Source organism: Alligator sinensis, unplaced genomic scaffold, assembly GCF_000455745.1.
Source record: "Alligator sinensis unplaced genomic scaffold, ASM45574v1 scaffold19_1, whole genome shotgun sequence".
NCBI lineage: Eukaryota > Metazoa > Chordata > Crocodylia > Alligatoridae > Alligator > Alligator sinensis.
In genome coordinates this window covers 2,458,232-2,484,497 of record NW_005841916.1, presented here as the reverse complement: position 1 = coordinate 2,484,497, position 26,266 = coordinate 2,458,232, and the positions used below count along the sequence as shown (strand labels likewise).

The 26,266-nt window shown below is 40.1% G+C and overlaps 1 protein-coding gene across 8 annotated transcripts in view; it reads right to left on the bottom strand.

The window, feature by feature from the left end:
* Positions 1-26,266, bottom strand: part of POU2F1 (POU class 2 homeobox 1) — a 147,647-nt gene that overhangs the window by 32,417 nt on the left and 88,964 nt on the right. For 7 of the 8 annotated variants that reach the window (XR_003092903.1, XM_025198178.1, XM_025198179.1 and 4 more), the window contains exons 4-8: positions 22,491-22,544; positions 20,733-20,852; positions 18,872-19,051; positions 13,152-13,278; positions 1,776-1,870 (exon numbers count right to left, since the gene is read on the bottom strand). Coding sequence is in view for 7 of the 8 variants with exons in the window: in XM_025198178.1 (XP_025053963.1) it covers positions 1,776-1,870; positions 13,152-13,278; positions 18,872-19,051; positions 20,733-20,852; positions 22,491-22,544 (576 nt within the window). In the remaining variant the exon portion in view is untranslated. The remainder of the gene's footprint in view (positions 1-1,775; positions 1,871-13,151; positions 13,279-18,871; positions 19,052-20,732; positions 20,853-22,490; positions 22,545-26,266) is intronic. The other variant, XM_014517588.2, reaches the window with a different exon arrangement.

Sequence of the window (26,266 nt, the reverse complement as noted above, 5' to 3'; positions counted from 1 at the left end):
AGCAGGAAGTTTTCTATACTTAACCACTAGTCCACAGATAGTAAGTGATATGGTTAGAGTCCGAGATGTGCACTGTAGATACACTCTCAGCTGAGGATCCATGTAAATAAAACACATTAAAAGAACCTCAGGGTTTGCACAGTTCAGGTTATCACATTTTGTCTGAATAGTGCAATTTTTTGACATCTGATTGCAAAACTTCCTCCTTGCAGGGAGGCAAATTGTTATGAGGCAAAAATGAATCCTTTCCAATGGCCGCATTTTGCTTAGTGCTGCTGAGACAGGAGGTGGCTTTATACTTGTTTTAAGCTCTTTGTCTAGCACTGAGACTGCTCATACATCCAGCACAACTCAGAGCTGTCTTTGGCTATTCTGAACCAGCAGAAGAGGCCAACCTTTTTGGAAGGTTTACCACAAATTAGCCCTGCAGCCTCCATGGGTGTCACTGCAATCCCTTACCCCTGTCTGGTTTGTGATTTTTCCTTCTGCTCCCTGCCCCAGCTGCTGCTGTTTTTTCCTTCCTGCACTATTTGCCGCTGTGCTGCCTGTTCCCTTCCTAATCTGCCATAAACCACTTGTGGCACACGTGCCACACACTGGCCACCCCTGTTCTACATTGCAGTGACTTGTAATGGCCCCTAGACGATGACTCCACAATGCAGCAAGACTCCATTTCAACTACAAAACTGAATCTCCATCTAGCTCTTTAAGCTGGCTTGCTTAAGTGTTACCACTTTTCTGCAGTGTAGAACAGATGGTAAGAGGTAGGATTTGGCTGACAGTCCTGAAATTCTATTGTTTGAAATATAACATGCCTACACAGAATATTTTCCACAATCTTGTAAATGTGTCAGGAACTATAATGTTTTAATCTTACGTTCAACTATTTCTCATAATTATGGCAGTATATCTTTACTGAACTTCATTTTTTATAACTTCAATTGTTCTCCCTCTAAGTTCTGTTTTAATAGAGAATGGGTAGCTAATTGATAATCGAGCTGTAAACTACATAGTAAGTTAATTCAACTATCCTAGACTGTATGTGGGAAGTGTAAATGGTAAGAGTACAATTTACTATGCATTTTTCACAGGATTTTGATTCATCGAGTCTAGTACATCCATATGATGCTGAAAATACTAGAAGCATATCTATGTTAGCAAAAAAATATTGTATGTTACGTTGTATATGAGAAACAGCACAGTTATATGGTTAGAGATTATTATAAAAACAAACAAACACGCAGAAGCAGAGTTGCAGGTACACTGCAAACTTAAGAAGTGGCATTAAATTCTGAACGCTTAATCAAATTTGTTATCATTTTCTTAATGGAATATTTAAGCAATATTTAGCAATATTAAGCAATATTTAATATTTAAGCAATTCAATTTTTAAAAGTAAGTAATGGATAAATCGCTAAAAAAAGATGGCTCGAAATAGGAACATATTATCCTACAAACAGGGGGATGTTTAAAACTGACTCAAACCACCAAAATCTTCCACTTTCAGAAAGAGACCAATCATGGAAATTTTCAACCAAAAGAATAAAGAGTTTGGGAAATTATAAGTGAATAAAAACGGAGTTAATTTGAATGGAAATTGTTAGGCAGCTACAACAGTTACTGCTACTACCAATATAATGTAATCATCTAGAAAGCTAAAAACCTATAAAACAGGTCACAACATCTACTATGCAGCTAACATTTAGGTACCCTTCACATGCATTAGTTTAAGGCCCCCAAAGAACTGCTGACAAGCTGCAGAAGGGAAGACTGACCTGTGAGGCAAGGGTGATGCTTGGCTGAGACTGCAGGAGGTTGGCTTGGCTTTGCTGAGGTAGTTGCGTTAAGAGATTCTGCGCTTGCAGGAGACCTGGAAAGAGAGGAGGGTGATTTGGAAAATGATTTCAAACCCTTTGAAAAGGTAGCTTTATCAAGTAGTAGCCAATTAAGTAAAACTGATGAGACGTTGTGGGGAGGGAGGCGCAGGTTTCAGCCTCTGTTCTCTTCTTTGGTTGAGCATCTTTAGCATCTTCTCAGTCCACATTTTCCTGAATTCCTCTAAGAATGGGGGAAGGGGAGAATCAGATCGTGGCACAGAGCCTGGGACATAGTACGAGATGCCTGAGGCAGTGCCTATATTATAAGTAGGAATTATTTATTATCCTTCCAACTTACAGCCTTTGAAGGTACATCTTTGTTGCTTCTTTCCAATTCAGTACCTAAGCAGCTAAGTGGCCAAGGGTTAAATGGACAAGTAAAAATAAATTCAAATAACTGATGATCATTAAATGTTATACTTTCCAAATGGAATTTCAGTGGTCAGACTGTCCCTTCCTCATCACCCCTCCGTCCAGAGAAGGTAAGTGGCTTCAGCAGAGTAAAGTAGTATGACAGACACAAGGAGAAACACATCTAGATACTCTTTTTCTTGTTTCTCCTCTTTTTCTTTTTTTTTTTGAATCAGCAAAGGAAACTTTAGAAAAATTAGATGAAGTTTTAGAAAGGTACTAAAAATTGTTTAGGTGTTGCATGATAAAAGATACATTTTAAAGGGAATGCAGCTTGGAACCCCATCTAATGAAAAAGGAGAGGCATTCAAAGAGCAGTCAGGCACAATGACATCAGTACTGGTTCCAGGTCAACAAATTACAGCCAACTGTAAGCACTAAAATGTAACTCAAAAAAAGGGGATCTGTCCCATGATGCAACCAGCTCAGAAGGTATTTCTCCTTGCAGGCAGGAATTTGCACTCTATGAAATATTTCAGGAAATGGAAGAGTCTTAGGTCCTAAAAAACAAAGGCCAGAGGAAATTACCCTGCACATTTCAGGTGAGAGCTGGCATCTAACACACAGGTACATATGTGCACATAACTGTTTCTGTGGAAGGAGTTAGCCAAAGGTTGGTTTTAATTTCCAAGAACTAAAAAGTTTTTCTATACGAAAGGAGTAAAATAATACTGTATCTGGGCGATTAACGCTTTTTGGTTTTTCTCACCCTTGTGTCACTTTGTCCAATAGTGAAATGATTGGTGTTATTACTGAACTATTGAGATGCAGTGTTTTTGTTCTTTTAATTAGCACGTTATTAGCACCCAGTGCTTTTTAACTTCAGAGTAACGAAAAAAATGCAGAAAGTTTTGACACGTTAAACTTAAATTTGGTGCTGATAAAGCATCCATGGCTGTATCCTCTCTCACCTGTTAGGTACCAACATGGTGACACCCTGCTCCAGCCTCTGATTAAAACATTAACAAATTTTTTTTTAGGACTAAAATCACAGAAGTAGCATGTAGGAGGACGACCCATCTACTTTTTGCATTAACTGTTTTTCAGGGACTCAAGTAGGATAGCACAGGATCACACTCACATATCTAATAGGTGAAATAAGATCTGGTCCTTAGGATATACAGTTGTGGAGAATAAAGCCAGGTATTTAAAGCAGAGAAATGTTACAGAATACACAGTAGCAGTAAAACCTTCCCCTATATCCCTCAATGTGCTTCAACCCTGCCTCTGAAGGACCACAGAAAGTGGGTATTTATAGCCTCTCTGGTCTACTTAATCCATGGCATCCTTTGTCAAAGTAGTGCTAATTTGTAGTGATGGTTTTTATGATGCTGATAGCTCTCCACTAGCAATCTGACAGAAGGAGCCCTAATTTAATCAGTAAATTACTGAACAGCCATTTAATAATGAATTCTAAGTGGTTACTAAGAAAGCAAGCATCACCAAGGCAGCCTGGGCCTCTTTGGTGACCTAACTGAAGCTGGATAAAGATGAGATTTTTATGCTGGCATTATCAGATTCCTTACCTGCCTTTAACATCACTAATCATGAGGTGTTGAGACTCATTTGGTGACTTCTGCAGGTGTAGATGGTGCTGTCCTTTGGCACTTTTGTTCTTTTCTCTCAAAGAAATCCCAGAGATTAGAGCTTTTGGCAATATCCCTTTTGCCCTAAACTCTCAGCACGGCAGGGTTTAATGGGTACTGTTTTTCCTCACATGCACATTTTAGAAGGATTCATGTAGAAGACAAACTGAAGTGTCTGAGCATGATACAAATGCCCATGCTTTTCTACTGACTTTGTCCACTGAAACATTTTTGTCCATCTCTCTCAGTATCTAGCAGAGATCAGAGATTGTTGAATGACGCTCTGAATAAGAATGAAGTAATGATCCTGCCACTAAATTATGAGAATGAGTTAACTAGGAAACTACACCTAAAAACAATTCAGAAACAGAAGCAGAAGAAAGCAGCAGTCTGCTTCTCACCTTGCCGCAAAAACAAGAGTACTCTAGGATCTGTGTTACCAGCTCGCAGGTTTCCATCTTGACTTGTAAAACACAAAAAGTACTGAGGGGTTGTGGGATTTTCAAAAGCAGCAGCCATAATCTGCGGCACCTTAGGCTGGTTGTTTACTGGATGACTTCCTAGGAACTCTGCAAAAGGTCCTGTCCAATAAAGTAGTCCTGTACTGAGAAAAGCAGAATAAGCTTGTCCAGAACTTGCACCAATCAATGGATGCCTAGCTATTGCACCAACATCATTCACAAGGCTTAGTGTGAAGAACTTGGACATGCTCAGAAACAACCTGGATGCACTGATACAGAAGGACCTGTCAGTGGGACCTCACTGGGACTCTTACCTTTTAACTGAAGTAACAAGCACTTTCCTTCTTCTGTGAGATACTGTCTTACTTCTAATTAGAGATGCAACAGTTAGGGCACCTTTGAATCAAGCAAACACATTGGTAGCAGAGCATTTTGACTCTGAAATATACCTCTTTGTTAATTTTGGAAAGGCTTCAGGATTCAGAGTTTCTGTTTGTCCAGAAGTTTTGCTTTCCATGACTAGTTCGTTTATTTGGGGAGTGGGGGTTGGGATGTGATTACTTGCTTGTATGCTACTGTTTGTTTGCAGTGGGTTTTCATCTGAAGTATGTGTCCAGAGCCTCAAGTTACATAACGAAACTCAAATAAATAAAATAACTTTTATGAAACAGGGATTCTTTTATGAAAAGTAGTTGTACACAAAATACTGGTATTCCTACTAATGCTACATTCTGGCAAGTGAATGACATTGAAGGGATTAAATGCACTTGTGGATGGTTTGTCTTTTGCATCCACATGAGTTTTCAGTCAGCTAACTTGAGCATGCAGTTTATTTAATCTTTTAGGTGGCACTGTATATATATAATGCTCTTTTTATATAACTGCTGTCATTTTGGGCATTTCAAACTTTTCTGTGGTTTGGATAGCATATAAGTAGAAACAGCAGGGAACTCCCAAGAGAACAGCGAATGAAAATTTGCAGACACATCATTAGCAGTCTTTGGGTTTTCACTTAAAATTAAATACTGTACCACTGCCATAAAGCATTACTATTAGCTCCTGCCTCAGGTGTTAACAGCACAATAGTATTATTACTACTATAATTGTAATAGAAACCACATCATGTTTGTGAGGCTCAAAAAGAATGACTGTGCTTGGGAAGGTAAGAGTATAAGCAAGAGAAAAAAGTGATCCATGTATATCTCATTTTAAAAGAAAAAGTTAAAACAAATTCATGTATTAACTCAGAAAATTTCCTGGAACACTTAATGATTGGTATGAATTAATGGCCCAAGGCAAAAACTCTCCTTGCCAGCTAACAATCCCCAAGGAATAATCTAGGACTCAGTTGTTACCCTCTAAAATTAGCAGAAGAAAAATAAAAAACATTTTAGTACAGTTTTTCATTGCATAATTTAAAAAGAAAAAAAAAATCAACCTAGAAGTGCAATACATAATTCATATCTTTAAGTGATCTCCCAACAGAGGAATATTTTCCATTGGAAAAAGAAGGAACTCCTTTCCTCTACAAAAGCTGCTCATCTTCTAGTGGTCATATCACAGAGGTCAGGAGTGCAGGACAGAACTGTCAGACTGACTCACAGAATGATTAATTGGAAAATGCCTCAGGTGGAAATAACGGGTGCTCCATCACTGTATATGTGGTAACACTGTCATTTGAGAATCTTGGGTGAGCTCAGATGATGCGAGAAATATGTAGCTGCCTCTGGTATAAGTGGGTCCTAATCTATTGAGGTCTTTCAAGATGGGGGCCAAGGCCTTAAATCTTACTTGGAATCTTCCTGGGAATCAACATCTGAAAGCAGAGAACTGATCTAATGTGTTCCCATAAAACTGTTTCACTGGCAATTCCTCACAGTTGAGAATGCTTGCCTTCCATGACTGCCTTATCTGTGGGTCCTAAAATGGCTAACAAAGCCAATTTGGGATAGACAGGTTCAAATACAACTTAGGCACATGTTTCCTTATGGAGTGGGTGGCCCTGGATTCTTTATTTGGCCCACAACACGCTGTTTCTGCTGTTCCATCTTTTGTTGTCATTGTGAGGTTTTGAAGTACTGAGATCCTTGCAGCAGACTCTTCCTCCATTTGGGGCAGTCATGGTCAAGTCTCCCAAGAGTTGAGTCAATATTGGATTTTTTCAAGTTGGCTTTCAGAATGTCCTTGAAGCACTTGCTCCGTCTTCCTCTTGAGTGTACACCTTGACTGAGTTGGGACTATAAAACTTGCTCTGAGTCTGGTGTTGGATAATCATCACCTTGATGCTTGTGGTGTTTGCTTGTGAGAGGATGCTAACGTTGGCACATCTCTCTTCTCACTGGATTCAAAGATTCTTCCACAGGCCACATTGATGATACTTCTCCAATTACTTAAGGTCTCTCTCTATACGTTGTCCATGTCTTGGCTCTACACAGTAAGGTAGGGATCATGATGTCAACACCACTGCACCTTTTGCAGTTCCCAGGAGCCTTTCCAGACCAAGTGTGGGTAGAACACGTTACAACAAGCTAGCCTGAAGCTGACAAAACTGCACTCTGATGGGGAACTAATCCCAATGATCCATGCAAAGGTGCAGATTCGTTCTACCTTTTGTTGTTGCATTTTGGATGCTTAGAGGATTTCAACAGGAGCTTGGCATTAAGTATCTCCTAAGCATCAACCCACCATCTGAGGATGGATATAATGAGAGGCTCACCATTTAAGCCACTTCTTCCAAGTATTTCCTTTTTCCATTTAACACCTCTTCCACCTTACTTGTAATGAGCTTGAACTAGCTCATTTTTATTCAGGTTCCCACTTCATTCAGAAACCGAGTCAATAAACATACTGCATTAAAAGAACCTCTTGAAGAGGAAGAGCTGGGTACATATCTGCATATTGATGGCTCTAAAGTCTATAGTGTATTCACTGCCAGCAGGCTCACATAACTTGAACCCCATGGAACTCTGCAGATACATGCATTCAGAGTAGCAGCTACTCTTCATAACCTTGATGTATCTGAGAAAAAAAAAAAAAGAAGAGACTGACATGCTTTCATTTACTCCTACAATGTTGGTGGGGTAGCAGCACTACTCGACTGATGGTACTCAAGATCAGTAGATAAAGTAGTATCAGTATTGGTGTTTAGCCCCCATCCACTATCCTAAAGAATTTTTTTTTAATTACACAGGGGCAGCCTTTGTGCTTTCTCTAGGTCTATATAACAACTGGAAAGGATCCAGAACACTGATTGAGGATGATACTGGAGTTGGCCTGCCATCATCTTCTCAATTACTTTATACAAGAGAGATTAGACACTGGGGAATAAATGAAGGGGATCTTTGGAAATAAATAATGATTACTTGAGACAGAAGGATTAAGGTTTACCACTAGCGTGCTCTCTCCATTTGCTAATGGCGTGCAGGTATATCAGCCACGCTCTACCAACACAACAAGCATGTTCTGTCCAAAAGCAAATGGTCTGTCTTATGTGATGATGCATATTTCCCACATCTTAAAGACCTGTTTGTGGGGTTAGTTCAAATCATATCACATGAAAATACAATACAATTTTCTGCTTTTGTTCAGACGATTACTGTAAACCCGGTGAGACTTTAATACAAATCAATGCTTTCTGAAGAGAATGCATTTCATCATGATGGGCAATATTTTTCAAGATAATTTTAATAATAGTGAAAGGCAACATGTATTGATAGTTTTAGAGACTAATACCTATTATACATAGAACAGAAACCGAATGTTCAAAGACAGTGCAAAATTCCATCACATTGCCCTACCAACATACTTTAAGTAATGATAAACAATTATACAGACAAATAACTTCCATTCAATGCGTACCAATGGAAATATTTTTCTGTCGGTTTATGAGTGTCAGGTGAAATCTACATTTATCAGTTTATTGATAAAAATCGAATCCTGCCAAGCCTACATATAAGCCACTGAATAACCAAAAAGATAAGCACAGAATTGCATTAAGTAAGATGGTTACTTTAAAAACACATGGTGAAAATATTATACAGAAAACTTCTCATATGCTGTGATTTTATGTTGCAGAAAACTCTCAGAATACAAAGCCTACAACTTCATAGATGGACTTCCAAAAGATTTCAGAAAATCCAAGTCTTGGAAAGATCAGGTCCTGAGATTCAACCTTAACAGATAAAGCTAAGAACCCACATTTTCTAAGGGTAATGCTTCCGCTGATATCCCCATATTCCCTGTATTTTTATCCAGCAAAATTATTTTTCACTTTCCATCCTGTGACATATTTTTATAGTGTAAACAACATGAAATGGCTGTCCTGTTCATCTTCACAGGCAGTTACACAATAGTCATATATTGGTAGAGTTTCTAAAGCGCTTTCCCTCCCACCTCAAGACTAGAATAGTGTTTTATATAACTCTAAAATTATTCTGTGGTTATTAAAAGCCTATATAAATATACACACACAAATATATATCAACACATCAAACTGCATCAGGGTTTCCCTAAAGAAATCAGACGGCATCTGCAAATAATCCTCAGAATTCAGTCAAGATTTTCCAATAGTTCCTGTTAGATCAAGAAAATCTATGCATATCAAATTATTTCCAAGGTGTATGTCACTGCAATATCTAAGTACCACTCCAGGTGATGAAGGGTTATCCACTGGAGTTGCTTTTAGTTTGCTTTTAAGAATGCTGTGAATCAGCTGTAGGTTAGCAACTTTAGAGTAACTTTAATTTTGTATTAGGAAATTTACTGATAAAGCAATAAGATTAGAACCCAGAAAATCCAACCTAGCAAAAGGCATGTATATTACTTCACCACTGACTGCTCATGGAAGAAAATTAGACCTGTTCAAGCATTTCAGTTTGTAATTTTGTCACTTTCTAATGGCTGAAGGTCTGAATAAAGACTATAAATCCTCCTGCATTCCTAAAGCCATTTGGTTGTCCAGGTAGCAAGTGAACAGTCAAAATGCAACAATTCTACACATAGTGTCAGATTTAAGTTGTTGTTAACTGCAGATGAGTAGTTTATACAAAGGAACATATTTTCAGAATATAGCCATGCAAAAGATATTCTCAAATTCTTTTCTAGTAGAAATTCCACTTCAGATGCTTAAATATATAGTTTTGCCATTTACCCATTTTCTTCTTTTCCATCTTTCAAACAATTCACAAATTTTCACATTTTAAAAACTGACTAGTTTTCTTAAATACCTTCTTTATTTGTAAACCATCTTAGCCTCATAACAGTAATTAAACTAATCTCCTATGGGAGACAGGTTGTAGATTATAGGTCTACATAAATAGTAACGGTCTTCAAAACTTCTTACCAAGGGGTTTCTGGGGGTTTTTTCTCTTAAAATAAGTGGATTGTCTGGAATTCTGAGGCTTCCCTGAACAAGATTCTGGAAGTTTTGAGGTGCAACAGTTTGGGAAATTTATCTTTGTGAACCCGAAGAATTCCAAGAGAGTTCATGAAACTGCTGCATTACTACATGCTTCAGTGACTATTGAATCAACCATATGCTACCAGGGTAGGTATAACAAATTTCCCAGACCAGGAACAAATGGATGATGTTAACTTCTCTAGTTCCCCATTCAAATGGGAGAAACTTAAGAGTAATGGAAGGGCTGCAGACTAGGGGAAAATGAGGACCAGGATACAGGCATTATGTTTGTACTGGGAAAATAAGCAGTCTCAGTTTGAAACTATATTAGTGTTCATTCAAGTTCTCTTGAGGGAAACATGACCCCTCTGGGAGAAAGATCTTTTAGGTTAACACCTGGAAGATCTCCCCTGTGAGAGATTTTCTCTTGCACCAATGAACACCTGTATGCTGCTCCATTTCCCTCCTGGTTTGGTCCGGTTAAGAAGTGGAGCAGCAGGGCAGTGCTCCCCCACACTTCTTCCCCAGACTAAAGACCTCCTGGTCTGAGGAATGGACTGGGGGCGAGGACGGGTTTGCCCTGCTATTCCCTCCACACCACTCCTTGTGACCAGGGCAGAGCAGAGGAGGCTGCTGCTCTCCTGTTCCCCAGACTAGGAGCCTCTGATCTGGGGAAAGTGTGCAGGATTCTTTCCCTGCCATTCTACTCCCTCCAGGGACTGGAAGAGAAGATCAACTGCTGACTCCTGCAACTGGGGTCACCCTGGTCTGCTGAAGGGGAAGGGGTGGATGCAGGTTCCTGAAAAGATTTCTAGTGGTGGAAATTTCTCAGAAATTTCCAAATAAATGCATGTTTATGGCCTAAATCTACCCAGAAAATTCAGGAGGAGGAAGTGGAACACCAGAACACCGGCAAAAAAAGGGATAAAGAAACAAGGTAAAAAGACCTGCCTTTTGAAAAAACAAAGACTCTGAGTGATGTTCTCAGTAAAAGGAATCTACTGACTTGGATCTGAGCAGCAGAGGAGAGCTCACTGCTGAACTTAGAAAAGATTCTAAGAGAAGACTTATCTAAGGGAATGGGAGTCCAAGAGAGGACCTGGGATCCCTCAAAGGATGGATCAAATCCTGAAGAGCTTTAAAAGTTGGAACAGCACTGGAAAAAGAGTTTTTACAGGAAATTATTTCTTATTTTGCCTAGAATGTGCATCTTCTGTGATTATTCTAGGACAGTGGTTCTCAACCTTTTCAGATTTGAGGCATACCTCCAAAACATTTCCAAATCTAGCAGCACCCCCGTAAAAAAAAAAAATACAGATATGTTATGAATATCATAATATAAAAGTTATATAATTAATTAATATGTTATGAATTGCTCCATTTATAAATTACATTATATTATATTCACCCCCTGCCATAGCTGCTGTGGCCAGGTGGAACTGCGCCATGCACTACCTGCAGAGCCAGATCAGGAAGTGGTTGTGGCAGGAATGTGTGCTCTTGCTGCAATCCTTCCCAGTCCAACCCTGTACAGTGTCTCCTGGAAACAGAGATGCACAAGGCACATGGAACTGTCCCTGCATGACTCTTCAGATGGTGCTTTGGAGCTGAACTGAGAAGCAGCTGCAATGGAAACAGTATGCCTGCCTGCATCACATTATGCAGGCAGGTATATCATTCAAACTGCAACTCTTCATGGTTCAGCTCGGACATGGCTCCTGAAAACACAGGTATATGAGGCAGTTTTACCCTGTGACTGAGATGGATGCCGCTGCCACCAGGTAGAACTACCCTGCACACCTCTGTTTCCAGGAGACACGTCAGAAGTGAAATGAAGAGTTGTAGTGTAGCAGAAACAGTGTGCCTGTCTCCATAATGTAATGTGGCACCCCAGTTGAGAGCCACTGGTTAGAACTAAAATGTGATCAGTTTAAGAATTCCCCTGAGAGGCAAGGCTTTTTGTGATATCTTTTACTGGAACAACTGTATAGTTGGAAGAGCTACTGGACAAGCTATTGGACCTCAAGTGCCCTTCTTCAGGTCACAGGGGTTTAGGTTATAGCCGTGTTGGTCTAAGGACATAGGCAGACAAGGTTCCTTGGGTGAATTTGGTATCTTTTATTAGACCAACCCAAATAGTTGGAGAAAAGTTATTAAGCAAGCTTGCGGGTTCAAAAACCCTTCGTCAGGCTAAGGAAGTTTCAGCAGTTGGTGTAAGAGCACACACCAACTGCTGAAACTTCCTTAGCCTGACGAAGGGTTTCTGAACCCGAAAGCTTGCTTAATAACTTTTCTCCAACTATTTGGGTTGGTTTAATAAAAGATACCAAATTCACCCAAGGAACCTTGTCTGCCTTCTTCGGGTCAGGAATTCCTCTGCAAATTTACTGTGTTACTTGCTTCAGTTATATTCCTGAAGAGTTGAAATATTAACTGAAGTATGCCCCAAGGATGGAGTTTTCAAGAAGGAGAGAGAGAGAGAGTTGAGCATATAAGGTTCAGCATGGTTCCTGTAGCCTAGAACAGTAGGCCTGTGGGCCCCACTCCCATAAGCAGAACAGATAAAGTCTGTGCCTCAGATGACACAGCCAGAGATTACTGCTGGAGCCTGCTGAAACCCAATGGAGTTTGGATGCACACGGATACTATATGTATCCAAAACATCCTGGAGGGCATCTATGAACAGGTCTACACAACCAGGACAGTAGAATTACGTAATTTAATTTCTGTACTATGTCTTCCTGTAAGTGCCCCTATTGGCAGGGCTTGCCTGTTCTGGCTTTGGGCCTATCCATTCTCAGATTTACCTTCCATCTTGCATCAATCTGGTTCTTCTGCAACATCATTCCCCTTTCTGGATATGGTTTATTAACCTAAAAGCTTCCTCAAACTTTCCAGCTCCCTTCCTCTGCTCAATTCATTCTTTCAGTTTATAATGAATTTCAGCACTCAGCTAGACACAAAAGTCTCCCGAATCATTTATCTGACCTTCTTCATGAACTTTTGCCTATTTTATGGACTCTCCAGGACTTCTAGCTGGAAAGTCTATGGGGTCACACGATCTGCAGGGCCCTCTCCTATGTTTTGGGTTTATAAGCTCCAGAGTTGTCAGTTGCCTTTTTCCATCAGATTCTCTCCCTGCTCTCTCTGACTGAGCTCAGACTACCTTTACGTTTGGATGGCTTGGTTTCTAGCAAATGGTCTTAATTCTTCTAGAGAAGCCTCTCTTGCACAGTTGAGGTTGAACATCAAAGCCCTTAAAAGGATCAGCCTCACTCCTCCCCTCCCTTCTATTTTCACTAAACAGTTATCAATCAATACTGGGAAGAAATACAACCCCCCCCCCCCCCCCCCCAATGCTACTTTTATCAACCCCAGTTTCATATATATTTATTTCTCTCAGGAAGGTCTCACTCACCCTGCTGCCCCTGCGGTGTTTGTGAGATGATGAACTGTGCTGGCTGCAAGTTGGTTGTTGGATGCACCAACACAAACTGTTGCAGGTTGAGATTCTGCTGTTGGAGCTGCTGCAGGTGCTGCAAATCCTTAATGAAAAAACAGCTGTGTGTTAGTCACTTACATCAGTCACCATTCCTAAAATATCTTAGATACACTAGAACCTTTCTAACTGATTATTTTTAGCTGTGGAAGATAAGAGGTGACCTAGCCCCAACCACTCTCACTACTACTTAACTTAAATGCCCCAAGGGATTTCTACCATCTCCCCTACTGTAAAAAAAAAAACCAATGCAGTATTTAGGTTGTCATAACATGATCATCTGCTTTCAGGAAAATCTGGAAGATCTATAACCATTTCCTCCATTTCTGCGCTAATTTCTCTTCCAAAATGAATGAAAGACATGTGTGGTGTCACTTGCTCTGGTTTTGCTAGAAATTTGGTCCCTTTCTCATGCAATGCACTAAGTTAATATATTCAGTAGTGGGAATAAGAAACTGGTCTTATTTCTTGGGCCCAGTAACATGACATAGATCAGGGTTACACACAGTTATACTGCATGGCAGGGGTCAATATTACAGATAGGAAGAGATAAGTTCTATTTCCATTTCAGACGGTCATCAGGACTTCATTTTAAGGATCTAATGGAGTGGATGGAGGGGTTGCAAGAGGTGCAGGGTGACAGCAGGAGCCTGAGAGCCTCCAGGGGGGGGAAGACAGGCAACTTATGGGAAAGAGAACGTAAGAGGTCAAAAGCTGAACAGACTTAATTCTTAAGAGAAGGTGGTGAGAAGGGTACTTCAAAAATGGAGCTGGGGAGAGAATCTCCAGAGGAATACAAAGCAGTAGCTTACCTGGGGGATGGGGAGGGCAACTGGGACATCAGCACTGTGCACAGCCTTTAAGGCTACTGCCACAGCTGGTAGCTGGCTACCTCTACCTGCAGTGCAGCAGTCAGCACTGCTGTGCATGCCAAAATTGCCCAGGATGCAGAGCTGCCCAGTTACACCTCTGTAACATGAGTGAGGGGACATTGCAGAGAAAACAGAATGGACAGGCATCAAGTGACTAAGGGAAGACCTAAGGGGACAAGGAAATCTCAAGTAAGTGGAGAGAACTTGATTTCCAAGGAAAGAAAGAACAGGAAGAGAAAAAGGCAGACAATATTAGATCTTGGAGAGGAGAAATGATAGAAAAAGGAACAGCTTTATTTCTTGTCTTACGGAAGAGAAGACGGAGGGGGGATTTGATACCAGCTTTTAACTACCTGAAGGGTGGCTGCAAAGAGGATGGAGTTAGACTGTTATGCAAAACTCCTATTCAAGTTTTGACACTGCCCTACAACCTTCACCAAAAAAACCCAAACCTGCTATGGTTTGGGAACATAGTTTAATTCTCTGGACATAGTTTAATACATCATATTTTGGTAACTGCAAAATTCAACCCACCCCAGTGTATTCTCTGTGTACGTCTATTCAATGAACACACTGGGGGGTTAAATACACTTGGTGCATCTACAGTATCTATAGCTTCCGACCTCTGTTAGACTACCTCAGGTCTTGGATAAGGCTCATTGGGTCATCCAGCTCCTTTCCCTGCCAGCGCAAACATGCTTCTAATATGGTCTAGTTTTCGTCGAGTCTAGGTTTAAGAGCCAATCATCTAATAAAACTTTACTGCCAAGAAAGATCTCATGAGATTCACCCTAAGTTTTCCCTTCCTAAATTAAACTGCCTTCAGATCTAGCATGCTAGCTTTAGGCCCCATTCTATCTACCTATGCCTTCTAACCTTGGCATTTACACTCTTACAATAAATTTAAGGATGAGACAGAGAAATTATTTGAGAGAATATGTTACAGATAATTTAAGATTACATGATGATGCAAAGGGGAAGAATGAAAGTTTCACTTTCAGTGGTAATACTTACATTTATTCTTTTTGAATGCAAAATTGTGCGACATTCAAAACTGTAATTACATAATGAAATCCCCCAAACTGAAAAAAAATAGCTACTATACCAATATTTGAATTGGCATAAAACCTGGGAAAACAAACAAATCATGCCACAGGCCAATGTAGCAATTTCAGAAGTTGTACTGGTGTGTGTACTGTGTGGCATTGTTTTTTCCTCTTCTCTCACTTATCACATACACATGGTATTAATTTTTTATTTACCATAATGTTTGACAAATTTCACATCATATGCCAGGGCATTTAAAAAAAAAAAAAAGCTATCATCTAGTTCAGGAAGTAAACTTGCAAACAACTGAAAGGTGAGGAGGGGGTGAAAAATAGTCTTGTGCTTAATTATTTTGGCTGAGAAAAGACCATAAAAGCATGACAAGAGTGTATCATTCTCTGCATCTGTCTTGGCAAGCATCATCTTGGCTGAGCCTTACGTAAACAGGGAACCTCATTCTAAACACAGTGCTAATAATGCTGAGTGGGACTGATGCCCAAGGAGCTGGTCACCCATTTGAAACTCTAGTCTTCCACTCGTGTCCGACTCATGTAAATTCCATCAGTTCACCTGTATTCATAACTCAAATCTTACTATTCAGTTATATATATATATCTTTATCAGTCTCTCACTAAAGACCATATATGCACAGTTGCTGATGGTTTGTTTTGTTGTTGTTGTTGGGGGGGAGGGGGGGGAAGTTTGGTTTATTTATTTATTTACTATTCAAGTATCTAGGCTTTCTCCATGGTGAAGACCAGATTATGCCATCGCGAGCACTACAGAAGTCAGTGTTGTAAAAAGACTTATTAGGTAATCTAGTCTAACCCACTTAACAAAGGAAGACTGTCTGGAAATATATTTTAGCTTTTTGTCGGGATAATTTAAAAAGATCAGAGTGATTCAATTTCTACCACTTCCCTTAGAACATCCTGTAACTTAGTAGACTCTGCCATAAGAAAACTTTTTTCTTGACATCAGACGTGAACTACTTAGTTCTATGCCATTAATCCTAGCTATAAACTGGATACAAAACTAAATAGTATCTCTATCCCTTTGATGCTTACATCATGCAAAGGCTACTGATGGATCCCAACAGCAGGTGAAGAAAAGGTTAGGCAACCTAGTAATTGTACCAATGTTGAGGCCTCTGTTAGTGGCAATTCTGTAGCAGCACTAGCAATCTTACCGACATCTCCACAGTAGATTCCTTGTGCTAACTGCAGAGCACATTACAGAAATTGTGCTTGTGCAATTAGTTAATTAAAATAAATACGGTAATCCCACTGCTGCAGAGACCTGCCAGTTAATCAATTATTCAAGAATCATCAATTAAAACAAACAGTCAGCTATCTGTGTAATCAGCTATGTGTTTACAATAGCAAGCAAATAAGCAAACCTGAGTGCTGTTTACAGATCAGTGTAAAGATAGATTGGAGAATATGGTCTCATCTATCTACAATAGTAGAGAGTAACCAAGTTTTCCAAATTATGCTTAACACAAGGCTGTACTTTCATTTTACCACAAAGTCAATATCCCTAAATTGTTATTTTTTAAAAGTACAGAATATAGCCAGTCTATAAATTACACATTGCAAAACCTATCTTAAGAGAATGTTAAGGTTGCAAAGTCAAACACTAAAAATTACAAAATGCCAAAACCAAAAGTTGCCTATGCAACCTTTATTCAGTTTCCTCACGCATTTATATTATGATAGACCTCACTTACATGATCAGACTTTTTCCACAGGACCCACCTAGTGTTATTCAGTGCATACAATAACAGTGCTCTCTTAATGAGCAGCTATTTTATATTTTATTTTCACTTCACTGTTTACTGTATGAGCACTATAGCCAATAACATTCTCTAGCACACAGCCCTGAGTCATCCCCACAGCAAAGGTATCCTTACATGTGAAACAGTATGCAATCATATAATTGAAGACTATCATCATGGACAAAGGGGCCAAATTAAGGTTGCACAGGCAACTTCTGTATTGTGATTTTAATGTGAGAGAGAGAGAGAGAGAGTGTGAGTGAGTGAGTGTGTGTGTGTGCGTGCATTCCTAAGTTAAAAAAAAAGACCTCCCCCTGTGCAAATTCCATCATGTAGCACCATGTTGACACCCACATGGGGCAGCAGAGGGCCAGAATCTTCCTGCTCACATTACAGATCTGTCACTTCAGCTAAAGGGATGCCCTACAACAGGTGTTCACAGCCTTTTGCCCATGTGGGTCAGAACCTGCAATCCAGCTGTGGCTACAGGTTGGAGTCTCCACCCCCTGGAAGGGCCAGCACCAGCACTTACCCTCGCTGCAGATCCTGACCCTCTCTTGTCTACACTTCCCTCAAGGTGGAGCAGCAAGCTCCTCAGCAGAGGGATACATTGTGGAGGGGATGGGTGGCATGGTGCAACTCCATGCCACCCATCCCCTCTGCTGGATCCAGCCTGTGTGCCATAGGTTGCCAACTGCTGCTTTATAAAGACAGGCTCCAGACTGGGCTTTGACACTACCAAAGAGTTTCAGATATTTGTTGATAGCAGAGGGACATGGCAAAACTCAGAAGTCTTGTATTTCATCCTTGGCTCTGGAGGGCAGTTTGTTATAGAGAGCACAGATACCTCCATCAATTCTCCCCAGGTATGACACCTTCTGTACAGTCCCTTTCAACCTGTTCCTCTCCTTTCTCTCCCCTGCCTCACCCTCCATTTCTAGTTTTTCCATCTTAGTTCTGCCCTGCACATTTAGTCAGTCTTGTCTCCACGTCCCAGACTTTCCATTCCAGGCCTAAGCAACTGAAAACAGAGTCTTAAACAGAAGGGTAAGAAGTCTTGATAGGTGGTGGTACTAATGCCCTCTAAAATACAAAGGCACAGCATACTCTGCAATAGTCTTATCATGATCGTAATCTTATTACATTCTGAGAACCATAATTTCCAGGGGACCTAGCCTCCACACTGAGGATAAGGCCAGAAATATGAACCTTGTAGACCACATGTGGTTCTCCATGTCTAGAGAATTAAGGAATCTCCTCCATGCTACACATGCTAAAAGCATAGAGACAGTCCAGGTCCTCCACATTACTAATTCAACCCTAACAGATTCAAGAAAAACAGCTGTTCTGGTGAGCATAGTCTTTCTTTGGTAAATAGTATTTCAGAACTAAAGATGCACATCCACAGCACCCGACTGCAGATCTGGATGGATTCAAGCATCACAACATTTTGGCAGGAAGCTGGTTCTCTAGACACACAGGGCACTGGGCCTGTAGTCTCCTGCAGCAGTGGCAGTGGAAAAGGATGAAAAAGTAGTCCTTTCACTCCCATAAGTCACAACAATAAGCATCCATAAGGGCATCACCCTCTTTTGGCACTCTCTTTAAGAATAGAAACCTAAGAAAACATCTCTTCTAAATGGCAGAAAAACAATGATAAGAGAAATATATAAAATGTTGTAGCCCATACAACAGCTACATGGAACTGAAGGACTGAGGGAAGAACTTTTTTTAATACCCTTGAACTTCATCAAAAAGAGGTGAGCATTCCAATGGACACCGCTCCAAAGATTTGGGAGGCTGGCAATACAGGTGCCTTAATCCCACAAAAAAAATATGAGTGGTAGCTGAATGTTTCCAAAAAACAAGCAGATTTCTGGTCAGGCTCTATGGGATCAGGCCTTCATGTTGAACCCTCAACCTTCTCAAGCCCCAGTGCTCACCTGTGTAATCTGTAATGGCTGAGATAGAGGGATCTGTGTCATCGGCGTCGCAGCAGAGGCCGAGATGGTGGCGCCTGCAGCACTGTGCTGCTGACTGGCTGAATGTTGCACTGCAGCCGCCAGCAACTGTGCCTGCGCCTGTTGTAGTAATAACTGCTGCTGGGCTGGCGTCAAGGTGAGCTGGAAACAATTAGAACAAATAACCATTAATAGTGAGAAAAGCTGTTCCAGTTACAAACTACCAGCTATTTATCCACTAATGACTTTGGCCAACTCTACATAAGGACAGCTGCCTACTCAACGTATTATAGGCTTCTACCTAACAGCATGTGTGACATGGCAGAAGCATCTGAACTTGGATTGGGACCTGAAGAACCATGCAAGTTTCTCCACAGCTCTACTTGAAGATTCATGCAAAAAGTAATTAACTAGCAAGCCAAAAGGGGAAAAAAATAAGCACTGACAGGATTTGAAAGGAAATTTACACCCAACAGAACAGCAAGTGATTAGCCAGATGAATGAAAAGCAGGTACTGTATGAACTGATAACACCCCAGCTGCCACACATTAGCATGAACCCCTGCCATATTCCATCATTTCCATTATGCCCTAAGATATAAGTAAAGAACATGAGCTCCATTTGTTTCTCTCCAAGTCTCCCCATCTGTTTTTTTAAAAAAAATAGAATAGAGTTGGCAAGTTTACATCCCTTCCCTTTTCCAAACACACATTATCTCTATGAAACAGGTGGTGACAGTCTCTCCTTTACATGTAAATGAATCAACATGTCCACATTTACTGCAATCCCCAGCTACACAGATCTGGAATCCTGAATGTCTCACTACTGCAGACATTCATTAGGCAAAACAAAAACAGCTTGTTCTCTTTCACCATATATGTTTTTGTTGTTATTAAAAAGAAACATTTAAAATGGCAAAAATAAAAATTATACTAAATTAACACAGTTTTTTAAATTTGGATGCCAATTTGCACAAGTAGTCTTTGTATCTTTCATTACAATTAGCAGTGAAACCCTCAGAGCATCTCAAATATGCAGGTAACGGCACCCAACACTTTAAAATCAAAGATCTAATGCAATGACAGAATAACCCCTTAATCCCTCATTCATGCCTTCAACTGCAGACCTGATGAAATGGAAATAAACTCTCTAAGAAAGCCATTCCACTCCCAAATTTGGATTAAATCCATTTATGACCTTATTGGGATTGTAATAATTTAGCAAGCACCATAGCCCTTTAATAACCATCACCTTCTATTTTCTTTGTCCCTCCAAACATTGCCATAATAAAGAAACAGAAATCTCAAAACTGATAGGTTAAGGCTGGAGGGGATTGATGCAGATGTTCAGAGACTCTACTTTTTACTGGGGCTTTTGCAAAACAACTGAAAAGTAGGGGATCTAAAATTGTAATCATTCCTATCACTTTCTGCTTATCAGGTATACTCCTTTTTTGACCAAGGGTTTCAGTCTCAGGCTCATATCTGATGATGCAATTAAGTCAAAATACTAAATTTTTGATATCCACTTCTACAAAACTACCTAATGTCAGGGTTTTGATTTCATTGCAGAATCAAGAACTATATTATTCTGATACAAATAATCTGCAGGAAACCTACAAAAATATTACTTACAGAGCTGGCTTTTGGGAACAAAACATTTTCTGGTTCCCCATGCCACCCAAGTTTTCCCCAGGTCAAAGTCCCTGTTTTAATAAAGTGACAGTAACCCCAGATAGTCACTCTACTGCTGTTTGGTTTGGTGTGCAATTCTAATTGGATGGTGAACAACAGCAGTGTTGCTGGACAGGAGGCTTACTACAATTCCCTCGGGTAAATCTTACCCCGGTGATCTGTCCTCCGGCCAGCATGAGCTGGGTCTGGGGTATGGCCGCCTGCACTGAAGGCTGCTGGGAAGGCTGGCTTGGCTGCTGGGAGTCCCCAGATTCTTCATTAGATTTAGACTAGGAAAAAAATATATATAACTCTTTATAGTGTAAAACAGATGTTAATGTGTACACTGCGATCTCTATTCTGTGCATTGCATATCTTTCATCTGCATTCAAAAAAGCCCTTGGGTTTATTTTAAGAGTGGGTTAAGCAATGGCTCTGTGTGCCCACCATGTCAGCTATCATTGCTGTAACATGTCTGTAGCTAATGCAGTTTAGGGCTCAAACAAAACAAAAAGACACCCAGTCTTTTGTACCTCAACATGGAATATTTTCAAATCTCATTTTATTTGCTGCAGCACCACTGAAGCTAAGGTTACCTTTTACTATAAAGAGGAAAAAAATTGCCTACCACAAAGCACTTAAAATTATTCACAGTCTAAAATCCCAAACAATGGAACAAGGGAGGGGAGGGAGTATATTTTCTTTTTATATAACTGCATCCAGTACCTCAAGTCCTCTGGACAGCCAGCATTGTGAGGACTGCTTTGAGATGCCCTCATATTTAATTATGTCCAGCAAAAATCCCAATGCATATACTGTGTTTAAATAATGGAAATACAGCATTTATGTAGCAAAGCATGATTTTACTTAAAACAGTTTTTATTTCTTTTTAAACAGAGAAGAAAATACTGCAGACATGAGGGAGGAAATGCAGGAGAGTGCATGAAAAGGAAAGAGAGGGTTTTATGGTAATTAAAACTGGTTATGCAGAGCATTAAAATTCTGCATAGATTTGCATATTTTCCACCACCTGTTTTGGGGACTGCAGAGCAGGCTAATTAACATAAAGGCTCTGATTAATTCTGCCAGTCATTGAGAGATAATTACAGCGCAGGACTGTAAACATTCGGAGCTAGAGATACAGCCTGTTTGCCAACATCTCTCTTAGGGATGGAAGTTTACCATGGCAACCAAGGCAATTTTCTGCCTCCTTTCTCTTAGAAAGGAAGGTCAGTATATCTCTCCTTTTTTCCAAATTGTTATCATGTCTAACTGGGCCTACATTCTGCTAGGTTTCATAAAATGCACTGTCCAAGTTCTTTAGTACCTAGTAATACTGAAACCAGTTTTCAGTAAAGCTAATCTCGCTACCCCCTTAATACAGTATTGAAAGGAAGTGTCACGTTGATTTAAATACTCTGAAGATTCTCAAAAAAAGTTTGAATACAGTACTTTGCTATACCATATAGATCAATGAACAGCAAGTAGCCCAGCCTATTTTTAAATTACTGAGCATAATTGATTTGATTCTGTCAGATATGCAAGGGATCCACACCAGCCTCATTAGCAATCAGTGCTACATTTATAATCCTATGTTCAGCTTCCACAAATAAAAAGACATCTTGTAAAGTAATCCACATTTAAAAAGCAGGCCAGAAATGGAAGAACATGTCAGATTAGAGAGTTCTGTACTGAACATGAGACCTGTAACAATCGTCCACTAATTCGATACAATTATTAGCACCAGTATATTACACAACTCCCATTGCTGACTACCACCTATCTCCACTCTGGAGCTACCACCACTCTTCACCTTTATGGACCCAGCCAGGTAATTAGAATACGAGAGATCATGGCCTGAAAGCTACTTTTGATGGAAAAGACACTTGTTTGGGCAGAAGATGGAAGGAGGAGGAAGCTGTCCTTACCTGTACATTTAAGGACTGAGCAGCAGCCTGTAAACTTGTTCCAGCGAGCTGGACCTACAACACAGTGCAAAGAATGGAGGTGAAGTAAAGTAATGGTTATATAAAGATCTGAAAGATAAAACACCAATCCCCTCAAGCATTCTGCAGTAACTTGATGCAGGGGTAGTGCTCAGAATGATTAGAGACAAGTCCATATGGACCTTGCACAGTGTTATCTGTCCACCTCTCACTGAAGACATCCTGTTGGTCTAGGACAGTGATCCTCAAAGGACAGTGATCCTCTACCAGGGTGATGTGGGATCCTGGGGTGCCATGAGATCCTTTCTAGGGAGTCATGCAAATATCTCACTCACAATTCACAGATTTTAAATAGACGTCCATAGCGCCAAAAGCACTCTGACCTTTTGTGGTCTTTGAGTTCTTTGGAACAGAAGATTTGTGGAATCATTTTCCAATAGTCAAAAAATTAGTGAAAGCTATAAGCTAGCATTTTCTGTGGGTTGCCTTGAGTCTAGAGTGAGAATCACCGATCTAGGGTATGTGGGTGTTAACCTGAAATAGATCAGAAGTGGAACACTTTTGGGTGGGTGGGACCTCTATCATTATTTCCATGAGCCAGTTTTCTAGGTTTAAAAAACAAAACAAAACAAAAAAAAAAACAACAAAAAAAAAAAACCCGAAAAAAGCCATTTTCTGTGGGTTGCCTTGAGTCTAGAGTGAGAATCACCGATCTAGGGTATGTGGGTGTTAACCTGAAATAGATCAGAAGTGGAACACTTTTGGGTGGGTGGGACCTCTATCATTATTTCCATGAGCCAGTTTTCTAGGTTTAAAAAACAAAACAAAACAAAAAAAAAAACAACAAAAAAAAAAAACCCGAAAAAAGACAAAACAAAATTCTATTCCCCATCTTCTTATGACAGCCCAGGTGCTACCTCAAAAACACACAGCATTCACCACCTTCCTTGTGCAATACAATGGGAACTACGCACACCGGGAAGGGCGGAAGAAAACACACCTCACAAAGCATGAATACTGTCCCCATACATCAATTCATTCAAGCACTCTCAACCATCTTCAGTCACTGCAAGAGGGAAGTGCATACAAAAGGAGACTGTACCTTTAGTTAGGCTGCACTGACTCAAGCGTACTAATAAATTCAAACTGAATTTTTTTGACTGATAACCTGATTCAAAAGGTGTTGCAAAGAAACTACTGAAACTGAAAAGCAGCATGGCAGAATTTGGGATTCTTAAGGAGCATTAGAGACAAAAATGCTACAAAACAGGAGCTTCTCTTCTGTTGTTAATATATATATGCACACCCTGCAGCTAGCTTCAACAAACCTCTTCATGTTACCATCATTGGCATCATTGTTACTACAATGGCAGAATGTTATGTAATTGCCTAGGCAGACAAGGTTCCTTGGGTGAATTTGATATCTTTTATTAGACCAACCCAAATAGTTGGAGAATATTTATTAAGCAAGCTTTCGGGTTCAAAAACCCTTCGTCAGGCTAAGGAAGTTTAAATATTCTCCAACTATTTGGGTTGGTCTAATAAAAGATATCAAATTCACCCAAGGAACCTTGTCTGCCTATGTCCTTAGACCAACACAGCTACAACCTAAACCCATGTAATTGCCTATTCTTTCAAAGGTCAGGGCTATAGCTTGTAGGTGTTCCATCACTGCCCATGCTTGGGGGGAAAATGTATATATATATTCCCCCCAAGCTATATACATTATAGCTTGGGGGTGGGGGGAATATATAAATCACTTTACTGGGAACCAGGAAATACATGAGGACAAGAAAAACAAACCATCAAATGTGGTGTGCTGTCCTTTATGAAAAGGAATATACACCCTCACGTGGAGATGCATTACTTAAGGGAGCCCCAACATATCTATAACTAGGCTTGCTTTCCCCTTGCCCTACAGGGGCTGGAGGTTTTTTTTTTTCTCAAGGCCAAGCACAGGAATTGAATAACTTATTTCACCAAGTGGAAGCTCTAACTTCATAGCTGTGTTTCGAAATACTTCCTACCTTCTGGGTAAGATTTGACAAGGTTTCTTACCACCAAGACAACATCCTCAAAAGAGCTCCTCTTTTTCACATATTGCTAAAACTGAATTGAGTTTGCCAGAATTTGTGTTCTGAGATTTTTATATTAATTAATAAAGGAGAATAGTTCCCTGTCAAAATGAAAAATGGTTGTCCTAGAATACAGCTCAGGAATAATTATTAAAGGGTGACCTTACAGATATAGAAATCGCGTGCAGTCAATATACACCTGAAAACACCTTTAAACCCAATACTGGGCCCTCCTTTCCTATCATACACACATTTTCTGATTAGAATATTACATTACATTGTTTCTGAATGGTGCCTCAGTTTTTACTGAGACTGATCTTGGTTTTTATCACTAAGAACTGCTATACTGGACTAGAACAACAGCTCATCTATTGTGAGAGCCAGTCTAACTATGGCCACCAGCCCAGGAACCAGGAGGCTTAGAAACTTCTTGAAGGTAGAGATTCAAGAGGTACAGCAATGTTCATCAGATAGGAAATTAAGGTCCTAGCAACTTTTTAAATAGTTTACAGGGCAAAGGGATAAAAATATCGTACTGATCATAACTACCATCTAAGGTAAAACCACATCACAATGCATACTAGAACAAACTTGGTTGAAAATGCAAAGCCTTTCAGAGCTCTTCTAGCTGTGCGTCTACCATGAAGACAGTCATAGTGCCACAAACTTGCCTAGGAGTGTGATAAAGGTGTTCTAAAGCAGCATATTAGTTCAGCATACTCAGTGTCACTCCACATTTCTATGTAAACCTCATCCACTGGAAATTTATAATTATGTGACCAAAAATGTTGAATGCTCAGTACAATAAAGTGGCACCTCTAGACTCTTAAAAGTAAGTATAAAACCCTTAGTACCTCAATTATATCACAACAACTGTGTAACCTCAGACCTTGAACACTCAGGGTCAGCCAATTAGCAACAGTATTTTTAAGTTTAAACTTGGTGCCAAGGAAGAGAAAGAAATTAGGACATTTGTTTTCATACCTCAAGTATGATCAGACAGATACAAAGAGGTCCCCCTCCCACTTGCCTTCACCCAGGGATGCCCCATTTCCCTTCAGTGTGCATCTGAAGTTCAGCTTTGATTCTCTAAGTATATCAGCAGTAGAGAGGAGGCAAGGAGAAGCCCAACTATCCTATGGCAGAACATCCCCAGGAAATAAAACTCTCCAAAACAAAAAGTCATTCTCACAATGTATGGTATGGTAGGTATGGTTGCCTAATGTCATCATTTCATGTTTTTAGTTGGCATGTAGGAAGTTGTATCAGGATTGGGAGCCACCAGCAGTGCAACAAGGCACAGGATGATCTGGCCCCAAGGGCCAACTCAGAAGTGCAAGAATGGCAGCCATTGCTATTCCAGGTGGCCTAGCCCTTGCCACACCTGCTGCCCAGTGCACAGACCCTGGTAGCTATGTCTCTGGAAACCATCACTGCTCTCTCTATCACATATCCCTTCTTACCTAGATAGTAAGAAATTTCAGGGCCATCTTGAGGCAGCTGTTAAGTATAATTCTTTAAAAGGAGACCAAACCTGGCCTTGTCTTTAGGATAAAGAACAGACCATCGGGGTTTACTGTTCACATCTTACTTGAAAAAATTCCTTCATGTCACAAGCATCTAGAGTATTTACTTCTCACATCCTCCCAAGAATATTGAAAGAACTATTACGGTCAGACAGTA